At 38.6% G+C, this 27895-nt stretch overlaps 1 protein-coding gene across 1 annotated transcript; it reads right to left on the bottom strand.

Annotated features, from left to right (window-relative positions):
- Nucleotides 1–1713: 1713 nt before the first annotated feature.
- KNL1 (kinetochore scaffold 1) lies at nucleotides 1714–26172 on the bottom strand. The gene is made up of 25 exons (XM_074918447.1): nucleotides 26117–26172; nucleotides 25655–25694; nucleotides 25352–25411; nucleotides 23748–23809; nucleotides 23169–23224; nucleotides 22664–22703; nucleotides 21517–21554; nucleotides 21132–21184; nucleotides 14519–19687; nucleotides 13626–13770; nucleotides 12573–12640; nucleotides 12348–12446; nucleotides 9793–9908; nucleotides 8903–8993; nucleotides 7335–7451; nucleotides 6607–6694; nucleotides 5835–5903; nucleotides 5377–5416; nucleotides 5162–5263; nucleotides 4607–4707; nucleotides 4263–4331; nucleotides 4008–4117; nucleotides 3317–3435; nucleotides 1928–2050; nucleotides 1714–1819 (listed from the first exon to the last, which is right to left on the bottom strand). The coding sequence occupies exons 1-25, from the start codon at nucleotides 26149–26151 to the stop codon at nucleotides 1714–1716; spliced, it is 7116 nt and encodes a 2371-aa protein (XP_074774548.1). The 5' UTR covers nucleotides 26152–26172.
- Between the last annotated feature and the right edge of the window lie 1723 nt (nucleotides 26173–27895).

Below are 27895 nucleotides of genomic sequence, written 5' to 3'. Positions count from 1 at the left end.
GTGCTATCTCTGTGAAGATGTTAACAGTAATACATCAAGAACTACAGATGACAGATGTTACAAACTTTAAGTCCTAATGCCCTGAGAAGAGTTTAAATAAGAGTGTGAAGTACAAATATAAATTCAATATAAAACCAGAACCGCTTAATTTCTGCCTAATCCCCTTTTTCTACTGCAAATGCATGGCTTTGGTTTTTTTTTATTTTACCTGCTACTTGGAGTGAATATCCAGAGCCATATAATAAACGCCACTAAAAACTCACTTCGGTCTTCATAGTTACTGGATTCTTCAGCTTCTAACTGTGCTGAAAGAAAACTAAACCAAACGCCCAGGCGGGACAACACTGATGGCATGCTGCTGCAGCACCCTCCGCTGGTTAATAACGCTTATACAACAACTTGAGGAAATTTAAAGTAATTTCAAGTCATTTGCAACTTAGGCACTATTTTCCTAATTAAAAAAAAAATAAAAATCTGTGAAAACCAGGCCACAGAAAGCTAACATTAGGAAACGCAAGGCAAAAAAACCACCCAACAAGTTCATATTATGAAAAGTCCTCCCAAATAGCTAACAAAGTTATTTCAATGGCAGTAGGCAAATTTTCAGTCACAAGTTTAAATAGAGCCACCAATAATCACAACTTGAAGAAGGAAGAGCAATAATACAAATGTTTAATGAACTCCCACCTTCCAAATAGAAGGAAAACTTGTAAAAAGACAAAAATATGTAAGTACTCAAACACATGAAAAGAGTTCTAAATTCAACATATTTTACAGATACAAAAATTTGCATCTGCCTACAGAATGGCCAGCTGAGAGACAGGAGGCACTTCTACACGATACACTCAGTCGGAGTTAAATCAGTTCCAAAGGTCAACCTACATAATATACAAAATATATACAAAAGCAATCTAGACTGCACCAACGATATTACCCATTCCTTCTACATGTAAATGGCTCGGTCTCCTCATAAAGTTCTAACACATTACAGACTCCGACAGGGTCCCGGAACCACGGGGCACGTGGTGCTGGACAGCCACTGAATCTCAGAACAAACTTGTGGCTGGAGAGGATCACACAGAGGGAACCTGATGGCTCTGAGTCTGTTGCAAAGCACAGGCATCTTTAGTCTTCAAGTATTTCTGACTTTGGCGACCTGGTTAATTATTACAGGTTATTTGGTTAATCGGAAGCAGGACTAGAGTTTCTGTGTTTTAGGAAGGGTTCCAGGAAACTGCTAAAAATCAAACGTGATGTGATACGTGAAATGGTACACAGTAGGGAAGTAATGATAGCGGAAGTAAATTCCAGTCATGTTAATTTAGAAAATATTCATTATTGCTTTATAAAGAGCTCTGTAAATCAACCCAGAACAAAACTAACATGCTATGTCAGAAGAATATCCGTACTAGGAAGGACTACATATACAAGGAGGCCAAGACCACCAGTGACTGAAACAAGATAAAAGGCAGACGGGATTTACAAAAGACAAAAGAAATTCTTCCTTCTCCTCTTTAGACACCTCTGTTTTTGTACAAACTTGTGGCCTATACCAAGCATCCTGGATGTCAGGCAAGTCTTAGACACAGTTACTAAAGAGCTGTGCAGCTAACAGCACTCCCGTTCTGGTGAAAGGCGGCTCGAATTCCTACAAGACTAAAATCAAAGAGTGTCCAGTCCAACTTCTTCAGTCCTGCATGTGGATCTAGAGAATCATCTGGGATGTTGGAGCAAATTTTGATGAATCAAGCTGACTATTCTTCGCAGATAGTGGTAACCAACTGGTACACTGGAGAGAACAGCAGAAACTTCCTCCTCCCTAGGAAAGATAAATTATCATGTGTTTGAGAGGATAGGGAGCATTAAATTCCCCATCCCCAGCTTTGAATCTTAACTCAAATCGAGTGTTTTTTTCTGTTCAGCTCACCCAATATTCCCAATTTGGTTTTGGAGAGTAAAAGGCAGTGAAGCAGATGGGTAGTTGGCTGATAGTGACAGGGTCACCTCAAACTTTGCAAAAACTGCGGAAGCGGAGAACAAAAGCTTCACTCTGTATGCGAAATAAACACAAAGAGATCAATACAAAATATTCAAAAGTACTGCTACTGCCTTTGAATTAGGTTCCCGATGTTGTAACTGATGCAACAAGCTCAATAACTTCTAAAATGTTCCAGCATAGACTAACAGTAACATCATAAATAAGGTTAAAAGAACCTTTCCACTCCAACACTATCAGCACTCTAACACTGAATTAGAATACAACCCCCCGACTTCCCTCACAGAAAAAGTTAATACACACATAATTCACAGAACCTTTCAAAAATTAAGGGACAATGTAAAGTAATAATAGAACATGTTTTCTAGTTAACATATTTCTAGGTAGCTAAAGTTTTCTGAAGTTTTAAGTAGGACTGATTTACCTCCAATTCAATAATTCTAAGATTATTTCATGAATCCAACCCTATTTAAATCAGGCCAGATTTGTATCTAGCACAGTACTCTTGTCTGTGACAACATGCAGGAAGGCCAGAGTTGAATTTTATTGTAAATATGGGTAAGACCATCACCAAGGACTTAATGCCCAGGAAGCAGATGCTTTGGGATAGCTAATACAGGTCTTTTCCACATAAATCTCCCACCATTTGCAACTTCCTGAGCCCAGGCTGCCCTTGCATCTGTTTTGGTGACTTAACTAAGTAAAGCTTTTATGGGATTTTTGGTGTGCAGTAGAACCCCACTCTTGCAAAGGGTTCTACAGAATTAGAATAACCAATGGGAACAGCATCAAGGCACGCTGAGCAGGCTTAATGGGGCACATCTTAGCTAAGGATAAGGTGAAGTAGTATTTATCTTGTTGCACTGGGACACGCCACAAAACTGGGAAGTACTATGAGAAAATGAAAACTAAAGAAAAACGTTAAGTGCATTCATTCTTCAACGTCTGACTCTGCTTGACTGAAGCAAGTAGAAGATTACAGGAAACAAAGCACTAAGCTACAGGTAAACTTGGCTCTTTTTCCTTTGCATTGCTACACTCTGGCCTAAAGCTTTAAGTGAGAGAGTCAAGTCAAAGAGGAAAGCGGCAAGGAAGGAGAGGTTATATGATTGTAAGGAAGTGGCTGAATCCAGGAACAGATTCATTTCCATGCATTTGAATATTACAGTGAAATTGTATTAAAATAAATTAGATTGTCTCTAGATAATCAGGAACAAAACACTGAAATCCTTCCAATTTGGTTTTCTTGAAACAGATTTTACACCACTATTTTAACAACACTCTCCAGGACTGATGCAAACTCCATCTGAAGTTACTCACTTTGTGTCACTAATAGCTGTCTTCAGAAGATTAAATTTTCCACCCCATCTCTCCAGAAATTCAATCTCCTCTCCTAAGATCCTGCAGTGACGCACCACCAAAGAGATGTCATGAAGAACCTAAGCAGGCAATCAGAAATGCAATCACATTGGCACTCAGGCTGGTAAACTATGTGACACTTGAAAATGCAGTTTATCCTAGAAAGCATAACAAAAAAAAAAAAAAAAGTAGTTTAACTGCTATCTCAGTTTGAATGTGAAAATAAAATTGTACAAGCATAACAACAAATATATAATCTTTGCCCTAAGTTTCTCCCTTCAGCTTTGCCAACAGGGCACACAGACATGCAAGAACACAAAGTTTGGCTTGGCAGTTTAAAGTCTCAATTCTTTAGGAAGCAGAATGGCATTCAGTTCAATTCTTTAATTTCGACTCGCAGAAAAGAAAAGGATTTTAGGAAATCCCCAAGACAGGCAGACATTAATACAAGGAAGAAACCACAGCTTTTAAGACTCTTGCCTTCTGGGACAGGTACTTCCCTTCACACCTCAGAATACCCATGAAGCAGATTTTGATTCGCATTGATGAAGCATTCATTAAGGTGCTTTTGTTCTCAGTATCAGCCCTATTCTCTGTGACAGAAAAGATTTAATGTTTTTCCAGAGTCTTATAGGCGTTCCTGGAACGTTACCTGCGGCAAGTAGTACAGTGTGGGACACTTTTCCTGCCAGCATCCCTGACTTTCAATAAACTGGAAGATGAGCCTTTGGACTAAACATGAGGAGGGTGGAGCTTTTTCCTCTGTAATGCAAAAGAAAAACACATTGCCAGAAATCTTTTAAAAGACGTATAGTAATGCATTAGCAGATAAACCACAAATTTACAGATGGCTTCTCAAGAGCAGACTATCAGGGCAGCTACTTTCAAGCTACTTGAAAAATCTTACCATCCAAGAGAGATTCAAAGTTCAGGCTAACTATCTTTCTGGAAGGATCTTTACCAAAAACATCACCATCTGAGAAGGAAAAGAAAAAAACCCATACTTAGTTCTGGAGTTACAGGTCTTCTCCTTTAGAACCAGCCATTCATCACATACTTATCTGATTTTTCATAGAAAGCACTGACAAACATATTCAGAATCACCTCTTGGCTTACACACTCCTGCTGTAGTAGAAATTTTCTATTTCCTTTTAGCAGATCTTCACAAATGTAGAAACTTTAGGTTTCTATTATGTAACTATTTAGCCTTTCAAATTCATAAAACTGAAACCAACCAATTTCATGACTTACCTATTGGGGGTCCCAACACAACTGTGAGTTCAATAGAATCATAAAGAAAACTAAAGACTGCCTGCTGTTCACACCATTCAGTAATCTCCCACTCAGTGAAGCTAAAACAGGAGGGAAAAAACATCATCACTCTAAGTTTCAATCAACCAAGCAACACAATTATCTGAGAGACAAAGATCAGAGTATCAAGTGCACTTGAAGCTATTACCACATAGTATACCAATGAAATTTTCACTTTCCAACAGAACATAAGAATCTGTTGGGAATGCAAGCATACCACTATTCATTTTACATAAGTGTTCATTTTGGAACTGGAGGAAAGTTGGATAGAAAGACTGAACGTAGAATATCACTGCAATGTTGTTAACAAAAAACCAGTGCATCGCACAGAGCAGGTCACCGAGGCTTTCCTGCTTATCCCAGGCTGCGAGGAGATGGGCATCCAGAGATTTCCCAAATAAATAACAAGGAAAACCAAACCCAAAGCCAGTTATATATGGATATGAGGCCCCAGAACTAGCTGATAAAAATAAAGCCTGAAGGTCTTGTCTTTACTCATATTTCTCCAAGTGTTCCTGGCAGCTTTTTTCTTCTTCCTTTAGCTGGTTCATCTGGACAAGCATTTGCTCATTCTGAGCCTCCACATCTGACAGTTTTCTGCAGAGACAAACCAACCACGTGAGGTGTAGCACACTGGTTAAAAAACCACCAACCCTCTAAAACCTGGATGGACACGTTATTTACCATCTAGATCCTCTTTGGCATCTTACCTTTGAAGTGCCTCTTCTTGGCCTTTGAGGCTTTCCAATTCTAAGAGAAAGGGGAAAAAGTATGAGAGAAAAGAGCAGCAAAGAAATCCCTCACTTGCTGAGCAGTCACTGCTCTTAACAACATGAGAGGTCTCCACTTGATGGCTGCTACTCCTACCTGGATACAGATATGCAGTCAACAAAGCTTAGTAATTACTGAACAATTAAAGTGCTGAAAACGATAGCCAGCACACACCTTTCAAGTCACACCATACCAAGCTCTAAACTCAATTTTTCCAGGGAAAAAATCAGTCATTTTCATCCTTGAACGTATGTATAATTAGCTATATCCAATAGGGAAAAGAAAGCAGTAGTGTTTGTATCCATATCTGAGTTACCTATCAGGGTGGGGGTTGAGAATCACCTTCTCCATAATTTAAAAAACAAGCCAAGAAGTGCCATGCAGCTGGTACCATTACCTTCTTCTAGGTTCTTCCCTTCTACCATTTCATCACTGCAGTCTTCTTCTGATTCTTCCCAGTCAGAATCTATGGGAAAGAAATATCAGAACTCTGTCGAACTCTCAGATTCAATATGTAGGTTCCATTCTATTTGGCTGTGGGTTCTATAAATCTTAGTATTTCAAAGCTAAGTAAGAAAAACATACAAAACACCAGAATAGTATCTACCAAAAACCTCACAAAGGAACAGATGACAAGGAAAACTCGTTTTATCGCATTGTTTCAAAGCTGCTGCTGTGCAATTTGTGTTCTACTTAAGGCTTTGGAAGAAAACTCAGCGAGAAGGAAAGAAGTGCCCTTACACAGAGCATCCTTACACAGCAGTGCCAAGGAGGGGCTGCAGTTTGTGTGAGCACAGCTGAACATGTTTTGGTCTGTCCCGGAGTGCAAAGCTGAGCGGTGCCTGCCTGCAGGATCGCTGGCAGGTTTTGCTGCCAGCAGCCAGACCGTTACCGCTACCAGACTTCGCCAGCTTGCTGACCTGCTCATAGGCTACAATTCTAGTTCTGTACCTCAGCACAGATATACTCCTAGTCTTCACACAAGGTGTGATTCCCACAACTTTGCAGACACAAATGAAGGCATTTAGGCCTAGCAAATACTTGTAACAAAGGAACTGTGAAATTCCAAGCAACCACCAAACACAGAGTCTTGAACAGACCATTTAAACAGCAGCTCTGCAGAAAAATAGAGAAATCAGCATATTGGCCACTGGTTTGGAAACACATACCTGCTTCCAGAGCAACAAGACAGCTCTCTGCCTCCTTCAGCAATTCATCCATCTCTTCCATTTGGGACTGTAGCTTTCTATGTTGCTCCTAAGATGAGAAAATTGTACTCAAGTCAATGACATTTTTTAAAAAGCTGAATTGTCTTCTAGGACCACCACGTGGATCTTTGCTTGCTAAGAAACTAATTAAAGAAGCTGTCATTAGAACGAAGAGGGAGACTGACAAACGCTAAGGCAGTAAGCCATGCATAAGAAAGTACTAGATACTTAATGATGTATCTTCCTCATGACTTTTCTTATGAAGGGATAAGACATGAAAATAAATAAATTCCTAGAGCTTTTAACATAGACAAATTTCTGATACCTATCACAATGTGTTACTTCTGTATTTCCTTGTTAGTTATTAATACTGACATTACTGCAGTACAAAACGATAATATTTGATGGCGTTTCCTTTAATACTCCCATTTTTCACTCTGTTTCTTTAATTGCCAAAACCCTTAGGCAGAAGGTTCCTACAGTGTAAGTGCAAGAAAGTCACTCTCCCAATGTGGTTTATATTTGTGTATAAATAAAAGAAAAGTACATTTAATGAGAAGAAAACTTTCAAGAGAATGCACACTTACACATAATAATTAGGCTCCTACACTTGACAGTCAAAGACAGACAAAATATGGTAGAAGTTCCCTTTTTTAAAGATAAACCTCTGCAGCCTTGTAGCATGTTACCTGTGCGCTTTGCAGCAATTTGCTGTACAGTATTGCTTTCTCATTGTGAGCCAAGATTTTACTCTCCTTGATGAAATAGGATTTCATTTTGTTCAACTCTGCTCCAAAGTTCTTCAGCTGCAATGAATGGAAAATACAGAAGAGAAAGCAAATGGGAACGTGCAACAAAAGATTCTTCAATCGACCTGTTAGACTGTTCCTTCTCTGCTCCCCCCAGTATCCCATTTCTTTAGTAGCAGTATTACATAACACTTGCAAATTAAATCATAATTTAAGTACAGTCACCTACTAAAGTAGCTGATTTTTGTTGCAAAGATCCAACAAGATCTTTACTCAAACAGGGAGCCGCACAAATAGCCAAAGAGATGCTTTTACCAAAACCCAGAGCACCTTCATTTAAGTAGATCAGATGTGGCTCATCCCCGGGGTCTGGAGGTGTGTTTACAACACGTGCCCCGTTACGGTTTGGGAGGCCAGCCGAAATGCTCACAGAAGCCCGAGCAGAACCCAAACTACAAGTCAACTTAAAACCTGTTTTAATGAACATAGCTACAGACCATGCTGTTGAATGTTTTTTCTGACAGCTGTCAATGCAGAAGCTGCAGAGGAATGTAGAAAAAGCTTTTTCCTACCATGTTTGCCATCTGCCTGTTTCCACCAGGTGGTATCATTCTAATCGCAGCGTGTAGAGATTTGCTTAATAAGCTTTCAGATTCAGTGTTCTTAGCTAAGGGTTCTAGGTGCTTTAATTTTAAGTATAACCCTACCCGAATCTAGTTAATAACCCAGCCTCAGTGATATCCTGTATCAATCTAATGATGAATTATGAAAAAGACAGTCCTTTATCAGTTTTGACCCTTTATTTTCATTGAATAGGTCGTTATTCTTGGCATTAGAACTAGGAAAACAGAATCTCTCAATCTACCTTCTCAATTCTGCCTGGGATACTTTTATAATGCTTCTGGTTTTTAAATGTAGATGTCTTTGGCATGCTTTCTTGTGCTCATTATCATTAGCATTCTCCTTTAAATACCCTCTGGCCTCATCTTTTGTTCTGGCTCCTGACATCAGTGTTGCACTCCAACTCCTGTATGCAGTTTTATTTTTGTGTAATGACACATTTTCTGTTCATTAGATGTCTTGCAACATCACCTCTTTCTGAACTAAATAAGCATGTAAGTTAATGGACCAATGAAGCAGAGTCTCTAACAGTAAGAGTAGTTCATTTTTTCCTTCCAAAATCGCACTGTTTGCTTCGGCCCATCTGAAGTTTCTCTTCTCTTTTCTGCCCTCAACTAACCTGAATTATCAACTTGAATTATCAAGTTTTTCTGCTTTATAGAAACATATTCCCTTTAATACATTTTAAAGGGCACATATCCTTGCATTTGTCTGACATATCGGAAATCCTTATAGCAGTTTTCCATTCAGAAAATATTTTGCCTTGTATCACCTACCTGCCTACTGTTATTCTGTGACCATTCTGGTTCTTCTTTTATTTGAATACATAAATTAACCTTACTTCTTCATTACGTAAGAAACAACAGTATCTCTTCATACAGTATTACCTCTTCATCAGAGCAGGTTCTCATTACTTCCCACAAACTCTTATTCACATTCACCAAGGGTTGATCCTGGACATTTGCATAAGGTTTTAACCTGAAATGTGTAAAAATAGTTGAAATAATGTTGCAACTGCACTGAACACATAAAGCAGCACATTGGTGTTTATACAGTTCATCCCCCTTTTCTAATTAAAACATGGAAACTTAAATATTTTCATTTAGTTGGGTCTCACATCTTGGAGAGACCCTTGATGAAATGGGGGCCATGCTTGAGACACTCTAGCACATAACACAAAGTTCATTTCCTGTAGTCTTTTTGTTGAGGGCAGGTCTGGACAGGAGGCAGACAGCTAGAGAGCCAAAGAAATGGGAAGTGGTGCTAATCAGGCTAGGAAATCTTACTACTGATTTTGCATTTTATCGTAAAACTTGATTTTGCACCCAAATTGTAAAAGGCATAATGAATCAGACCAGAAGTGTCCTTCAGATCAGAAAAAAAAATCATGAGAACTGTATTTCAGTCCAGTAAACACTGAGAGATTGGAACAAACAACAGATTGTAACCTGTTACAGTGCCACTTTCTATGTTTGATCATTTTTGATACAATTTTAAAAGTTTTCCTCTAACTCTTCTGATGTGCAACTGCAACACTGTATTAATTACTTGAGGAAAAACAAACTTTAATTATCTTCATAACCACAACTCCTCTGCAAGAGTTAGCCCCAGACCAATCTAAATCTTTAACAGACTGTCTACCCGCGTAATGTAGGTTAACTATAATTTTTTATTTTTCCTATATGTAATGTATTAACTTTCTTCAGGCCATTTTGCATGCAACCAGAGCTGAAAAAATAAAATTACTAATATATTCTGTGACTGAAAAAACACTTACTCCTCTATCATCTGAGAAAGGGCCTGGCAGTCTTCTTCATAAATACGCAGCTTGGGACGATAAACATATTGGTTGTACATGAGGTCTTCTGGAGTAAGTGGTGCACTGGCTGCACACTGGGGAAAAATGGAGGGAAAAATTGTGAAGAAAAAGAAAAAAAGATGCATATTTTTCAGAAACAGTTACTTCCCATCAATTCATGCTCAGAAACCAGCAAAAGGCCTGCAAGCTTCACTGTTTTTAAATGATTGTTTTCATTCTGGACTTGTCCTATTGCATTCTGAGACACGTTAGTCATATACTCTCAGATTGATCATTCCACTTTTATGCCCCATGTTTCCTCACTTTTGAGACATAGGCCTTCATGCTAGAGCTCAACAACAACAAAAAAAATTGAAAGAGGTCAACTTCCTTTCAGATGAAAACTTGAAAAACGTGCATGTGTTATCCCAGTAACAAGAGTGCTCTAGAATAAACCAAGATGATGATGCTTGATTAAGAATCAAAGTTCCCAGTTTTCAACATGGGCTTAGGCACGTCAAATAAATATGATGGTGGTATTTCAGCAAGCTACCTGTATATTGAAGCACATAAATAACTGACATTAATTCCGCCCCTTTGGAGAAAGCTTTCAGAGGCTTTTGGCAAGGTGTGGTGGATGGGGTGGTGTTTGGTTTTTATCAGAGATCAGTCACTAGTGAATAGTAGCAGAGTTTTGTAAGCCTGATGAATATTTAGAGACAGCTCAGTATGAATAAAATTACAAACTGTAAGTATAAACTATAAGATAGTACAGCATTTTAAATAAAAATTAAAAATATTTAAAAGTCATAAAAGCAGCAATTTAATCAATACAAATGATATTAACTTAGTTGTGATTCTTTTTAATCAGTTTTCATTCTTTTCCCGTAACAGTTCTAAAGAACTTTAAATCAGATTTTTTACTTGCTCTTGGTAAGTTGACACAGAAATTTTATTCAGTCAGCAATGAGGCAATGAAGAAAGGCACGACTCCACACCACCACATGTGTCCCCAAACATCAAAGCAGGTGTGTGTACTTTCTGCAGACTAACAAAATAAGGTTCACAGCTGCAGTCCTTATTTCCAAGAAATCTAAATTTCTAATGTGACTGTTCTACTGACACGTTTGCCCTGACACCATGACATCTTACAGCAGTAAGACTTGGTTATACAGGAGCCGCTTTTCAACTAAACCAAAGTACTAGAATGAATTTCACAAGTAAAGAATTTCCACAGCAACACCACTTCCCATGTGAAGAGTCTGATCTTGACCACACCTTTTCATACACAGCAACCACTTCACTCTTACACATTAAAAATTCCTACCAAAACAGGTGTCACGCCACCCATTTGAAAGGAAGATCAAATCTCATTAGACCTTATTTAATGCTGAGCAGACTACTGAAAAATTCTCCAGCACTCTAGAATAACTACTGGCATAGAATAAACTCCCAAGCCAGTGTCAAAATTACGCAGACACTGCTAAGGTTTTCCACTTTCCAGGATGGCTTTTCCATTGCCCCAGTGCATCCTGTGCCAGTTGAAACTGCAGTAAGCAGAAAGAAATCGAAGCATTTGAACTAAATCCCCATATACTTTATTAAATAAAATATAAGCATTGCAATCTTACAAACAAACTTTCTGTTTATGAAACTTGAAGCTTTTCCATGTCAGTATAACTCCTACATACAGAAAACTACGCAGCTCATTCACACTATTTGTGAAATCCAGGCAGATAACAGAGACTGGCCTCAGCACTCAGAAATCCAATTGGCTACACAAATATGTACAGATAACCAACTCTAAAAGACTAGTCTTAAGAAAGCTTAGATATGAAAATAAGGTGCCTTTACGGAAAATAAATGACAAGGCCCTGTTCAGGATGATTGCAGATCATCCAGATGTATTGCCTTGTTCAGCATCAAGTTGCTCACAGTAGTGGTACTTGTCTGAAAGCAAAAAAAGGTGGTTCCCATGTCTGCAAGAACTCAGCAGAAACCTTTCAGGATGAGGATGCTGAAAATGGGTTCAGCAGGACAGACTGAAGGAGAAGAAATAAGGACTAGTAATGTCATGGTGAAGCACTTATGAAGAGAGTAGAACAGGCAGTAGGAAGCTAAGTAGCTCTTGAGGATTCTGATTTCAGTGGCTGATGTACATAGTAAGAAGATAAAGTGAAAAGGTTAGACTGAGCTTCTAATTTTTACTTTCAAACTTATCATCCTTAAAACAAGTTTAAAAAGCAAGAATTACCATATTTATCCAAGAACAGATACTCCTGAATATATAGTATTTCTTAAAGGGATTGAAATCTGTTTTTCAGTACTGAGACAAAACAAGCATCAGACTTATTGAGGTGAACAAAAAAGAGACAAGAGAAAGCATGCGGTGTCTAATGCACTTGTCAAGGTGGAACTGACTTCTGGCTTAACTCATTGAAAGGTCTTTAATACAGACTACTTAGTTGATAAAAATTGAAAACAAGACAAATGAAGGTCAATTGTATTCCACATATCCAAGGACGGACACTCACAGTGGCTGGAAGATGGCTATGGCGGGGCTTCTGAATCGGAACATGGACTTGAAGAAGCGTAAAAAACTCCCCAACTGTGATAGTACCATTCTGAAATTTCTGTAATGATTAGGAAAAACGTAGAGATAAGTACATTTTTCAAGCAGGAACACTCACTTACATATATGCACACGAGTATATTTCCTGTTCGGACGAGAAGTCAGCATCTTTCAGCTCTTTACTTACCTCCCGTAAATTATCTTCACAAATGCTGTCTGTGAGAAGCTGAGATTCCATCTGACTGCTTCGCTGAACTAGCCAAGACAAAAAAAGGGGAGAGATATTGCTGAGCTTAATAATACTCTTATGGAAATATGAACTTAAGCTCATTAGCTCTAGAAAAAAAGCAATTTTAACGTAGAGTTTGACCCTGATGTGTGTTTCCAGTGCTGAATGAGGAAACAACTACTTGAGGCAAAGGAGGATTGGATTAAGAATCTAATGTAAAATAAAATCTGCGTCAGAGCGGTAATGAAATGACAGAGTTCAGTTTTCTATGGGAGGAAAGCCATATGTAACATACTAAAAAAGTAATAAAACTGAGCAAGAGACTCCAGCCAGTTTGCAGAGGGCATCCTATGGAGACAGAGACAAGCTTTTAAGGTAAAAACATGGCATTCAAGTCCTGAGTCAGCATGGGCTGGTTTCTCACTCAAAAGAGCCTGGCTTCTACTGGATAAGGCTCATCCTCTCTCACAGCTGCAGGAGGACAAAACTGGAATTGGTTTTGTAAATATAGGCAGGATATCACTTATCATATGATTGGCAGATTTCTGCCTCATTGTTAGGTATCAGCTAATTAGCAAGAGCTAATTAAACCTGGGGGCTGAGTCTGCTTGGAGCCTGCCCCTGCAATTCACTCTGAGGAGTTTTTTTCCAAGAGTGCAGTGCTGAGACATGCAGACTCATTCTGCATGGAACCAGCTTAAAATCATCTCAGGGCCAGCAGAGTTTATGATGGGGCTTTGCTCTGTGCTAAGGTAACTAAACTGCCTCATCAGCCCAACCTGCCCTTGAAGATAAAGCTGTACTTAAATTCTGATCCTTTTTTTTTTTCCTATCTCAGTTTTCCTTGAGCACCTTGGACTCTGCCAGAACTTAAAAGCAGACTGGCTGAGCGGGAAGCTGCGACACAGCATTCAAGGCCTTTCCCAAATGAAATATATTCTGCGGGTGGGGGTCTTCCTTGATTAAGTGGGAACACAAGGTTTGAAACAATTACCACAGAGGAAGCCTTACTTGTTAGTTCTGTGTCAGCCTTAACAGAGTCCAGAGAGCTGCTGGTGCTGGCATGAGTACACTCGGGGCTTTTAGCTGACAGATTTGGAGGATCTTCACCTTCATGAACAACTTCTTGGCTTTGAGACATAGCACCAAAAATAACCTAATATTAGCAAGTAAAAAAAAAAAAAAAGTTATATGAAACACTATAAATCCATCAGGAGTTTATTGTAGCTGTTTCTTGACATTCAGAATAGTTTCATGTTTAGGATCAGCACATTTTATATCTAATCAGCATGCCAAACCAGCGTTTGTTCATTAAGCCATTGTCTACAATGACATATAGGAAGTAAAGCTGCAAAATCCTCCATTCATTTCTCAATCAAAGCAGCAGCCACCACAGCACACTTTTCCAGCTTTTGGAACTAAAAAGTTTCTATTGATGATTACAAACTTATTTTTAAGGTCAGATGGATGAATGTTCCATATTTGCACAGATTTTCTTGATCAAATTGCAATTTGTGCTGCTATAAAAAAACAAATTTACACTAAACATCCATGTCTGGATCTTAAATAATTGCTTTAGGCCATTGTACCTAAGCAACAGCTAGCAAGTAGTTTAGTTCAGAGGACTGAGGGTATTTAGTCGAGAAAGAATTACAAGGGTACTATGGAGAAGATGACTGAAAACTGGATATCCCTTATTCTGTCTGTTTTGCAGAGTTCAGTTACACACATCAACCTTGTTCTTCTATTTTGGCAAAGTAATGAAAAATACAGGGGATGACAAAGCAAAATGACAGCAACCTGGTGGTGAAGAGCAACACCCATAGATCTGCTTGTGCCTCAGCATGTAAACAAAAGTCCTTGTTAGTGTTCACTGTATCCTTATGATGAGTGATTTGGCTCACCTGCAAGTCTTGAGAGGCCTCGCCGCCCAAGTCTCCATCCCTCTTGACCTTCTTCGGACTTTGAAGACCCTCCTCATCTTGTTCCAAAGCTCTCTTTGTGTTGCAAGTTCTTGTCTCTTCGAATTGATTCTTTTCAGTGTGGGAGACTTGTTTTTTGCTTATCTCATGGCAAGCATTTTCCATGAGTTCCGAGCTTACAGATTCATTTGAATCCATTTCTTCTAGGCAGACAGGAAGAAATTCTTCTGCTATAAACTGAGAAGGGCTGAAGTTCTGCCTACTAGGCCTGTTGTTACCTGGGGTTTCACCAGCGTTTACAGTTACTTCTGGAACTGGTGCTTCTCCTTTGTCTGAAGACTGTGCACTTATGTCTTGTATACTAGAAACAGAAGGATTTCTTCTGTTTGGTAATTTAGGCTGGAATATACCTAGAGGGACATTTATTCCTTGATATTTATCCTTCAGTGCCATGCCTAAATTCACATCTATGGGAGCAGCTCCAGATTCAAGACATGTGTTCTCCTGCTCTTTGGTATAAAATAAATTATTTGGTTCATTTACAGCATCTTTTCCTAATCTGAAGCTATCCTCTGACTGAGTTGATGTTTTGGGCAACTCATCAGAAAAAGCAGTTTCAGAAACAGAGAGAACTGTAGATTTCCTTCTAATATTTTTCAGTTTTGAACAAACATTCAAAATACCTGATAATTCAGGTGCAAGAGTGGGACCTATGTGGTCTCTTGGACTGACCAAAGGTGGCTTAATTTGTTCAGAGTTTATTTGAAAGTCTTTTGGAGGTGTCTCCCCTTCAGCTGACAGCCCTTCATTCTCCTTTGATTCCTTGTTAGAAACTGGAACAAGGCCTGCTCCAGCTAAGCCTAAATCTGTAGCTAAATCTTCATGTCTAGATGAATCATCCTTCAATACTTGGTTTCTCTGAGTACTACATGCATATGGAGAACCCTCCAAAGAATCTGACTGCTGGATGGGAATTGAAACATGGGGTACCAAATCACCACTTTCTTCACTGTGACCCATGGGCCCATTACTTGGAAGCTTGAAAGATTCTCCCTTTGATTTGAGGTTTTCTGGAGGTATGAGATCCTGCTGACTGTTTACAGGGACAGAATTATCCGTGGGAAGGTCAAGATCCTGTGGTGCCTGCACATCCACAGTCTCTTCTGGAAGGGAGACAGAATAAACAGAATCTGGTGTTGTGCTACTGGGGACTTTGATAGCTCCTTGCTCAATAGGAGACTCTGAGGCTGATGAAGCAGAGGTAAGGCTGGGCTTATCCTCAGATTTTGTATGATATTCACCACTCAGGTCTTTTGTACATGGGGAATCTCCTTCATCTCTGCAAGAGGACAAAAACACACTATGCAAGTCTGGTTGCTGAGTCCTTTTATGTGACAGTTCCTCATTCTCAAAGCCATTAATATTGTTATTAAGAGCAATAGTATGGGATGCAGTTATTTCCATATCATCTTGGTTGTGCGTAAACACAATGGTTTTATCAGCAGGAGCTGCAGAAATGGCTGGAATGGACTCTCTGGCCTGTACATTCATTTCTCCACTTAATACAGCTGTAGGAGTTGCAGTGATCTCCATCTCCTCAGCCGAAGTAAAAATTATGGTTTTGCTACCTGAAGCAGCCGGGTTTAATCCACCAGTCATTTCCATGTCAGCCTGGTAACTCGTAAACATAATGGTGGAATTTAAAGGAATGGACCGATTGGGTCGCCCTCCTTGCAGAGGATTTTCTTCCAAAGCTCCATTACGGGTTCTGGTGATGTCCATATCATCCACAGCAAACACTGTAGCTTCACTATTGGAAAGCACTTGCTGTCCAGCCTCTTTACCCAAGTTTGGTTTATCATCACACACAATTTTGACGGTTATTTTATCAGCAGAGCAAGACTTGGTGATCTCCACATCAGCCTGGCTACTTGTGAATGTAACAGTTTTAACAGGATGACATGGAGAACAAAGCCCGTCCTCATTCTGTGAGACAATTTCATGGCCTATTGCAGCCGTATGGCTCTCTGTGATCTCCATGTCATTATTCTCATCACTCAGTGAGAATAAAACAGTCTTTTCCCCTGTTGTTCCCTTCAAGCTTTTCCTTTCAGTCCTCTTAGCCATGTTAAGCATCCCCTGAGATGCAGCCTTTTCCATACATTTATCAATTACAACAGTATCAAGTCTACTTATTTCCATGTCATCATTGTAGGTAAAAACACAAGTTTTATCTCCAGAAATTAAGCATGTGTCATCATTTGAACTTTTATGCTGCAAAATTACTTTGTCTGCTGAGACTGTATGACTTCTGGTGATGTCCATATCAGCATCTTCTGAAAAGATGGTAGTTTGCTCATCTGCAAGAGGCAAACATTTTAAAGCACTCGTGGTGAACATTTTCTTGCCAGATGCCAAGGAGTACACACGGCAGAGAGACTGCTCCTGACTATTTCTTGTCATCATGACCCCTTTTAAGGGCATTATTTTATTTTCATCTTGAACAAGGTATCCAGGTACAGCTTTTCTTTCTGATGAAGCAGCACTGATGTTGTAATTGGGAACCATTACCACACAGTTTCCAGTCAAGTCCATGTTCTCACCAGAGGGAAACACAACCGACTTTTCTGAAAACAAAGGCAATTGGGAACTTCCCTCAGGTGGTTCAGATGTCCTGGTGAGTAATGACTCTCCAGCACCCCTCATGTGCAGGCCATCGAGTGAGTGAGAACTTTTCAAATCTTCTTCTGAATAAACTGTTTTACCAATTGAAAAATCTCTCTCAGAATCTACTTGAGTTGGCAATACTTTGGTTACTGCCTTCACAGTGTGGGTTTTCTCTTGTTTCTCTGAGTTCTGGCAGTCTGCATTTCTTCCTAATACTGTTCCAAGTTGTTCGTTTCCTTTCATTACAGAGGGAGTGGGCTCATTACTGGAAATAAACGAACTATTTGGAGCCAAAGGTGTAGCAGTTTGCTTATTTGTGTTCAAGTCCTCACATTTTATTGCTGCAGTCTGACTTGCCATATCTACAGCAGAACTACCAGAAAACTGAAAGGTCTGGTTTTGCAGCTGCTTGGATGTTGTATTATTTTCAATATGATTATTCTCATATTCCTGTATTGTATTAACAGGAGCAACATCAAAAGCAGCAGCATGAATTTTGGTTATATCCATGTTTTCATCATCTGAAAACATGTCCTCTTTGTCATTTGTGCAGCAAACTGAAGCATCTGGAAGCGTTTTTCCCAAAGGCTGAGACATACCAACTTTTTGATTTTGCAAAGAGATGAATGCACAGGTGTTGGTGACAGTATTTTCAGGGACTTCTCTCTTTTGCTCCTGTAGTGAACACACACTCTTTGCACAGGAACTTGGACCGCTTGCTTGGAAGTTTGTTTTTCCAAGGTTCTTATCAACCATTCTCACTTCAACATCTTCAGTATTAATTTCTATTGTCTGGTTTCTTTTAATATTCCCATTGATAGTGATCACATCCAGATTTTCCTTGTCCATATCTAAAGAATTTGCACCTTCACTGACATTTTTGTTCTGGTTCTTTCTCTGAATTATTTTACAATGCATTTGTTTTGCTTCTGCAGTTATCCCATCGCTTTGATCATCAATGACAACAGCATGGCATTTAGTTATTTCCATTTCTGCCTGTTCATTCCAGCTGGGAGGTGTAGATCTGTTATCAAGAAGGTGAGGTTTGCAGGGGGCAGAGGTGAACACTCCAGCAGGAGATTCATTTTCAATGTTCTTTCCATCACCCCTGACAACACAGGTTTTAGTCAAGTTCATATCTTCTCCAGAGAATATTACCATCGTCTCACCTGGCAGAGAAACAAGTTGAGAGTTGGCTGGTCTGTCCTGAAGTCTACTCATGGGAACACCAGCAGCCCCTGAATTTGTACATGAATCAAACCCAGCGTTCACTGAAGTAGTCCCAGGATCTTGGATCACCTTTTCCATTTGTTCATCTGAGCCCAAAGATAGCTCAAGTGCATTATTTTTATACAACACAGCTCGATTATCTGAAGCTGTTAGACTCTTTGCAACATCCCTGCCACCATGTGTCAGATGTCTGTTTTCTGCTAGCAAAGAGTTTGTATTTACTGGCTTTTCAAAAATTTTATGACATGAACTGTTCATTTCTTTAGTACTGTCATTATAGATTACATCTGTGTAATTGTCAGTAATTTCCATGTCATCACATTTAGAAAAAACAACAGTTTTATCACCTCGGAAGACAGTCTCGGAAGAAATGGACCCTGGGATGGCAGACATGGTTCTGGTCTCTTGCTTAACAGTCCGCGGCACTGGAGGATCTTGTCTGTCTTCAACATTTACTCGCTTTTTGTCTGTACAAAGTTGAGGGTCATGCTGAACAATTAAGTGCTGGTTAGATGCTCTCTTTACCACAGAATCGTCTAACTCTGTGGATGGTAAATCCTTTCTGAAGTTTAGACTTTGATTCCTGACATCAGAGAAGGGAAAAGACATTTTTACAGTGTGACTGGTTGTCATATCCATTCCATCATCTACAAATGCCTCAGTAACATCTGCATGCAGGAATTGCTCTGGTGGAGCTTCACAAATACCAGAAAACATAGCTTTGACATCAGACGTCTGGCATTTTGTCATTTCCATCCCATCCTCTTGCCCTCTAAAGACTTTTGTTACATTGCAGGTGTCCAGCGGTTCATGAGAATATACAAATTCCATCGACGACCGTGCCATGTCTTCTGAGACTTGTGAAGGGACAAAGAAAACATTCTCTTTTTCAGGTCCCTCAGCAGGATTAAGTGCCTTTTCGTTTGACTTCAGGCTCATCAAAAATTCATTGAAATCTATTTTTTTTACAGTCATAGTATCTTTCTTCTGTTCAAAAGATGGGCACAAATGGTTTGTAGGGTCAGGGAAAAAATGAAATTCTTTGCTCATTTCTGCCTTTCCATTGTTAGAGTTTAACTCAGCCAGAAACGATGTGATATCTATTTTCTCAGTTTTGTCAGCTTGATTGTTTTTCAGGTTACGTGTAATCACCGCAGTGTGACTAGCTGTCATATCCATTTCATTTTCATCTGAAAAGATGAGGGTGGTGTCATGCCTATTTGTTCTTTGAATGGTGTTGTCTGCATCAGGCCACTTAAAAAAAGAGGATGAAATTACAGTTATTGACACTTAAAACAAATGATACAATGGTTTATTCTATTTAAAAGAAAAGTCAACTAATGCAGTCCTAAGGTTATAGCTCTATCTTTCTTTAGGGAAAAAAAAAAGTATTGATTTCAGTCCTCCTTGATGAGCAATAACACAATCAGGGAAAGAACGATGACTTGATTATTAGAGCAAATCATATTTAAATGGCTTTTATGGAAAGAATGTGTCTCAGTTTTTCTGTTGGGTAAAGACATTTCTTGGTAAGCATGGTACAATTAATGAGTCTTCTGGTGTGGTATTTTCTATATCTCTGCAGTGTGGTTTCTGCCTTTTTTCCCCCCCTCAAGAGCAGGTAAAAACCTTACCAGCTTATCATGCTTGTGCCCCAAAGCAGCAGCACCAAGTTGGATGTTTTAAAAGACTTTTCCACCACTGACTAGGGAGATTTTATTCTCTTTAATAGAGAGGATTTACAGTTTTAAATCTGGGGGAAAAAACTGGCCCGTAACAAGACATAATACTGTATTTTATCAAATATAATTACTATATTGATAAAGAACAGCTTCATGTTTACTTCAAATTACATATGCTATTTTATAAATGCAAGAAATAAAATATACTAGAAGAAGCACGACCATATACATTGCCTGAGAGGAGGAGAGACGAGAGTTTCAATCTGACCTTTATAGCTTCTTGGTGTAGACCTTCTCATCCAAACTAGGTTTTAACAGGTTTTGGTTTGGTTGGGTTTTTTTAACAAATAGAGATAACAACAGGTTTTAAGCCATATATTTAAACTCAACATAAAAGTCAGGAGCTGCTGCAGTAAGGGAGCTTGTTTTGACAATCGCTCTGTTTAACAACACAGCACCACACCATCATCACTGGAGTGTAACACAGGATTTCTGTGCAGTTGTGCCTGTGAAGGTTTTAGCTAAGAATTTTGTGTTTTATCACTTGCTTCACCTGAAGAAATTCAGTAACCTTTTCATGCTAATCATTGCAATTTGTCTAAAGATTTTTAACAGCAGGAGCAGAGAGTACATTTGTGCATATCCATTCTACCCACAGAAGGAAAAATACACAAGGAGGAACATGAGAAAACCGCTTAACCAGACCTATCTGAAACATAAGCTCCTTTGCATATTCTCTGCTAAGAATTGAAGAGAATGGAGGAACTAGCTCAAGTATTGAAAAATTAGCAATTTTAGAAGCAAGAGGTATCAATACTGCAGTATCTTGGCTAAGAGACTAGAAAAATACTTCAAAATATAGAAGATTAGCTTTTGGAAGAATTTGATATGAATATAAGGATTTATTTTTTAGGCAGTTGAGTTACATTTTTCACCTTTACTACACAAATTATTGAAATATATTTTGGACACTGATATTTTCAGCACCAAAAAAATAAAAGCCTTCGTATGTATACCTCGGTCTGCTGCACCAGTGCCTGGATAGGGGCATGAAGCAAAGTGTTCATCCCTGTCAAAAGAAAAGGAAATACTCCGTTTGTTGCACCATGTTATTATTATTTTATCCACTGAGCTGGAGATCTAGGCGCTCCTTTTACAAATACCACTGAGTACATCAGTACAATTAAACCCAAATATATCCTGAACAATATTTTCAGTACTCGCTTCAGCGTGGGGAGAGCCACCCATACTTCTACAGTACAACGCTTGTGAACAGCTGCATGGGACAAAACCCATTCATGCAATCGTCATCTTGGCCAGGGAGGTTGTTCTAGGCACGTTAAAATTATTCAAACAGAATTATTAATTTTTAATATCTAATAAATCTATTCCCAAACTCACCAGTTATCTCACACGGAACAGCTTCAGGTTCTTCATTTCTACAAAAGGTGGGTTAGGTAAACAGTTTGTTAAGAGATTTCAAAACAGAAAACTTCAGCAATATGCTGCAAAGGCAGAGAATTCTGTTGCATAGCTCACACAGGACCAGGCAGCAGATACCAGATGCTACTTATATGTCTTTGATATGATCTAATCTGAGCTGCAATCTTATTTCCCTATGAGTTTCTCTCATCTTAGCATGCCACAAGCCATTGTTCAACGCACAGGTGACATTTTAATTCCTCAGTGCCAAGTAAAGAGAAAGGATTATTTTTAACTCAGATCTTCCACTTTTAGTTATTCCCTTCTCTTCAGGAAGCTGAAGGTCTGTTTCTAAAGCCTGAAATCATTTCTCTGTAAAACAAAAAGCCAGATACAATGTTCAACTTGCATGGTTTTCTGTCTAACATTTAATGCTTTCTGCTCTCCACTGTTTTATTGGTTGCTCTTTCAAGACCGAGGAACCTTAGCTAGACTACTGACTTTTATATATATATAGCTATCTGTATCTATCTGTCCATCTATATGTGCACACACACATAATGTTACTACATTGGGTTGGTACCTTTAAAAACATGAGTTAACTACAGCTGTACACAAGCTGTTTCCTTGCTATGTATTTTAAACATAAGAAATTCTCCTTCACATAGAAAGTGTCTAAATCTGTTATTTTATTTACCAGGTAATTTTAAAAATCCCATTATTGTGTTTTATCTAGACAAGAACTTTGAGGCCAGACTAACACTTTGTCTGCCTCTGAGGGAAAAAGTTATGGTAATAATCGAAGACTATGTCAATCCAATATGGAAACTGGTAGCTCTTTCCTGGAAAACATTCCCAAGGAATCAGCTTTAGAGGGAAGCAGCTTCAAGCCATAATTGTTCAATTTTTCAGCAACTGCTGTCTTTCGCGAGTGACCAACACAGTTATATGCTTTTTTTGCTGTATCCTTTCTTTCACCAATCAAAAGCACCGAGCAATTTTATATCTAAATAAATACACACGCTGGATTTTTTTGAGGAGTAATATTTTCATGGTTGCATGTCATGTGAAGGAATGTATTTGGAGGACAGAGCTCTATAGTCACAGGAATTTTTTTCAAACTTACTGATTAAGCAGGACATCATTCCTCGTATCTGCTGTACACTCTAAAAATACCAAGGAAATTAGATATTACAATGTGAGAAACATGATCAAACCATTCAGAGACAAGAGTAAACTGCAGAGAGAAGAAGGTTCTGAAGTTCTCACTCTTGATGTGCTTCCTCATGACAATAACCCAGCGAAGTGAAGTACTTGAGAATGCATTAGCTTTCTAGATTCTTCCTAGGTAATCTTTGACAGAGTGAATGTGACATTCTGCTCAGCCCTCTTTTGATCTAAATCCCCAAGGCAGACTTTGTTCTCGGTGCATTTTGTCTAAAAAACTAATTCCTTTTCTGAGCTACAAGGTCCACAATACAAGTAACTAATGGGTTTCAGCCAGTCCACAATAAACAGCTGACCATACTGTTGCCTACCTGCTACTGATAGGCCTAACTTCTTAAATTCAGGCTAAAATCTTGTTGCTAATAGTCTGGAAAACCTATCAAGAGAAGAGAAAGGAGTTTTACCTGTATTTTCTCTTTCTGCCGTGTTATTCTTAAGATCTCGCTGGAAGACTCGGCAGCTGAGAAACAAAAAACACAAAACAACCCAGTTTTTGAAAAACACAAGACCATCTATTTAGAAGCTAAGAAAAAAAAAAAAAATTTAAAATCTGCCCTGATTTCAGTCTTTCCCACATGGGGTATGTTCTGAAATGAGATATCAAAAGCCAGAAGTTTACTGAACCCAACCATATTTTCCAGTGGGAAGATGCCATTATCATACTTAAGATGTAAATCACTAAAAAATGTAATGGGAAACAAAAATTCCTAATTACATTAAACTTGTTGAACTGTTTTTTTCTAGCTAGGAAAAGAAAATAAATAATGGCTCTCTTAGGGCTCCAAATCAACTCAACATAACAACGGTCACCAGTTTGTCTTCACGCAATACTCACAAACATGAGTATATGCACAGAGCAATTTTAGGGGATACCAGATTACTACCTATAGCCTGTATTTTAAGGGGTACCAGATTATTACCTACAGCATCCATTTTATACTTAAATAAAGGATGTCGACCTGCATCCTTCAGATCAAACTTACTTTATGGTGTTCGCAAAGCTGACACGGCGAGAGTTTTTCTTACGTTTTTCTGTATTGAGATCCTGACAATAAAGAACACAGCACTTTGATACACAGAGAACTGTTCTTATCCCACAAGCCACAGTAAGCATAGCTTTTTGTGAAACACAAAACCAAGCAAAAATTCCACGCCCCCTCAAAATAATAATCTATGAGCCCAACAGGAGCTATTTACCAACATCCTTAAACTACTTTATAATTCTCCAACTTCTGACATAAAGACACCCATCTCATAGGAATAGGATCTAAAGATCAATTATGAGAGTTGCCTGGTTTCAAACGTGAGCAGCAGAATACCAGTTGTGAGGATTTTTGTCTGGCATATTGTCTGGCATACGAGGGAAAATATATGTAGCTGCTTAGCAGGAGAGTTGCAGGACTTTTTTTTCCTTTTAGTTTTTTGTTACAATAGCTGAAAAAAAATAATAATACTGGTTTGTCTTTATGGGAGAAAGGATTCATGAAGGACTTGAAGTCACCATTTTCCTACTGAAACATTTAGATGGTGACACCGACTACATGACCACACTAACGCAATGTTACAAGGTACATAACAATGCACTGTTATTAGATAGACTGGAGAGCTGATTCATCATACCACTGCTGTGCAGTTGTCTGCAATAAGCTTCCCTGACTAAATAGCTCTCAGGACAATGGAACAGTCATTAAGTTTAAGAAAACAAAAGTACTAACGCATGAGGCACTACCCATTATATGCACACTACTAACAAAGCCTATAAAACAACTTTTTTTTCTTTTTTAAATCATGTCAGTAACACACGCAGTTATGAATGATGTCACACATGATATCTTATGTCTTATACTGCTCGTTAGCATCATTGTTAACAGGTATCACAGTTTAAATGAAGGCTGTGAGCTGCTCTTCATAGTCAACCCAGTTTTGAAATAGATGTGTTGCGCATAAATATTTCAGGATCATATTTGATATTATAAAGAGATTATTGAGGCTTTTTCACTGAAAGCCTTATATGCTAAAAATGAGTTTTCAAGTTCTGTAATCAGCAACAGATAAATCACATATATATACACATATATGATGCAACTAGATTAGTTCATAAAACACATCCTAGGTAGAAGTGGCATTTAAAAAGAAATCAAAACTGAACAGGCCAATAGTTACAATTTCTAAGAAATAACAGACACTATAAACATGAAATATATTCTGTACGGATTTCTGGAAGAAAATGTTTGGGTTTTAGCTTTTCCTTTCAGTTGGCAGGCTGGTTTTTTTTCAGATGTAAAACCATCTTACTGACTGTACCAGTTTGTATGCTGGTGGATCAAACTTCAAGTCAAATGGACTATAGCTGGAGCAAGTTATGCCTATTAATCTCTGTTTATTCCTCTTTTCTTGATAGGAGAAATATTCTGATGTAAAGTAGAAGAAAAACTCGATGGATTTCTTATAATATTTGGTACTCCAGGCAGTTACTACAAGAATCTTACACCTGCATTATTCTAGAGACACAGTTTAATCAGCAACAAGTTGAGGAGCAAACCAATGATGTTAATAGCATCGGCAAGAAAGGACTTAAGACACCTACCTGCGTCAATTCATTCCCATTTGCCAGATCATCAAGAGGATTTCGTGGAGCCTTTAAAATCTAAAAGAAAATATAACAGTTGAGAGAATCAGCTCCAACTACAAGAAGTGATACTTGGCTGGAGAGAGTTTATAAGAGCCACCAGTGCCCCACTCAATCATATCAATCTAATAGGCTCCTTCTTTGCTTTTGGAATGCTTTTCTTCAACTGTGATGAGAAAATTAGTTCCTCTTTAGAGCTGCCCTTTCTTTCCTTCACTCACTCACATGGTTTTCTTTTGAGAAATATCTTAAGTTACTCACAGAGGACAGTCGCTTCCCTCTGATGTGCTCTGTATTATCACTGGAGGGAAAAAAAAGGGAAACAGGTATTAGGGCATAAACCTGAACCAAGATGTATTTCTTGAATAGTACTGCCATGTTTTTAAGGTTAATAAATTGTTTTCTCAATTATTTTTATAAGAGTGAAATTAAATAAACAAGCTTGCTTGGCATAGATAATTCATTCCAGCCCTAGTTCCCAAAAATAAGCTTTGGAAAATTCAGCAGACTGCCCTCCCAACCCCACGGTCAGTCAGTCTCTGGACAGTCCGCTGCTGTGAAACTTCCTCAGAGCTTTCCTATACACAGTTCAAGAAACTACCTGTTCTTCTTCCTCACAACAGAAAACACTTTTCATTCAAGAGATGCTGCAGGGATTAAGAAAAGTTTTGTCTCTGAATTATATTTATACCACAATAAAATTCTTAGAAGGTTTCAACTTACTTTTCCATGTTAGGGTCTGCATATATCTTGTCCATTTCTGAAGGATGTGCTTCTCCTATAAAACACAGTACTGAAATCCAAAAATATTAATGAAACTCAGTAAGAACATTGCATACAACCACAACTAGATACTAGGCTTACATACTCTAATTTTTCACTCCATCTTTCTCTAGTCACAGGAACGCACTGAAGATTAATAGGCCTCTCAAGTCCACATTTTCTATTACATACCGTATTATAAAACAACTGTGCTAACAGTTTGAGTCTTACTGGTTAGGTGTCCTTTTATTTAAAGAAAAGATTCCGGCAAGCGTTGGAGATAAATGACCTTTTATAATATGAAGTTTGCTAGTTTTCTCTGACACACAAGACAATTTTTCAATCACTAATTCTCCCCCTACCCCAAGAACATCTTACGTCAATGCAGATAACTCCCACTAGCACAGAAAATTACACCACTTATCAAAAGTCGTGTATGGGGATAAAGTGAATTAACCCACACTGACAGAATGCCAGTGCTAACACAGACTTAATATTGCCTGACATTTCTTGGAAACCACAACGAAATTCTGAGCTTTGAATACCAGGTTAATACTCCTCTTGACTTCAGTCTCCCATGGACCTGGCAAAGACTACCCAAAAAATGTACCACAGAATTAACACTGTAAGATCAATACATGAAGTTTTCTAGATTTCAGTGATGTTCTTTATCTACATGCATCCCTCCTTCAAGAACTATACAAATTACTTATCACATTACTTTATTCCCCCCTTGCTAAACCTCAGCAAGCAATGTTGCAAGAGAACCCCTTGCCTAAGCAAGGATTAATTGATTTGTAAAACTGACTGAAGTTTTACAATTAGAAATAGAGAGGTCTGTGCAGAAGTGCTCAGCTTTTGCATTTCACAGAGTCACGGGCTCTCTCAGGCCTGCAGGGAGCTCTGGAAATGCTGTAGTCTACCCCCCTGCTCGAAGCAGGTCGCTCAGGACACTATCCATTCCAGGTCTGAGTGCCTCAGAGAGAAAACCCTCTCTGGACAACCCGTTCCATCTTCACTGCATGTTCTTCCCCCTTACGTTTAAATGGAATTTCTTGTTTTACAATTTGTGCCCACTGACTCTTGTTCCTTCACTAGATAAAACCGAGAAGAGCCTGACTCCCTCCTCTTTAAACCCACCAGGTATTCACACTGAAAATTTCCCTCTGATAAGCAACATTCATGCTCTCCCTTGTCCATCAAGTCTCATTGTCAACTATTTAAACTGCCAACTGACTCTTATTTTACAAGCTAAAACTAAGCCTTATGTAGGAAAAGAAAGCTAAGTTAAATAAAATGCTATTGCATATTATTGGGCTACTGTTCACAAGGCAGAGCAGTGTTTGAATTATAGGTGAAGGGAAAAAGAACAATCTCTTCAGAAATGCCAGTTTGCTCAAAGACAATGTTCAGGCAGGGCAAGAAGGCATGATGAGAAAACTTAACCAAAAGAATTTTTTTTCCCCAGTAAATTTCTGTTTGTTAACAGAAAAAACCCACTCTTTTGAAGACACCATTAAACGTCAAGGCATAACAAATAAGAGCCAGAGAAGTTTCCCTGAATGACATTGTACTTGTACACAGAAGTGGATTTTCTGAAACAAATGTTATTAATTTCTTGGGGTTTTTTTGCAGAGTACTTCCTCTCTCCAAAGATGTAGCAGGTTTACGTTAGTACCAGTCAAAAAGGTAGCCTGAGAGAGAGGCTTTGATTTTCAGGGCCTGCAGCTCTGAGGCAAC

The sequence above is a fragment of the Athene noctua genome, chromosome 14 (assembly GCF_965140245.1).
Source record: "Athene noctua chromosome 14, bAthNoc1.hap1.1, whole genome shotgun sequence".
NCBI lineage: Eukaryota > Metazoa > Chordata > Aves > Strigiformes > Strigidae > Athene > Athene noctua.
The sequence above is the reverse complement of the archived record's forward strand: the minus strand, read 5'-3'. Positions and strand labels throughout refer to the sequence as shown.

Excerpts from the sequence above, each read along its gene's own strand:
- KNL1 (XM_074918447.1), bottom strand. The coding sequence starts at position 26,151 with ATGGACAAGATATATGCAGACCCTAACATGGAAAA. Across the intron at positions 6,695-7,334 it reads AATTGCTGCAAAGCGCACAG|GAGCAACATAGAAAGCTACA; the intron begins GTAACATGCTAC and ends TTCTCATCTTAG. Across the intron at positions 4,708-5,161 it reads GAACACTTGGAGAAATATGA|CTTCACTGAGTGGGAGATTA; the intron begins GTAAAGACAAGA and ends CTCCTGTTTTAG.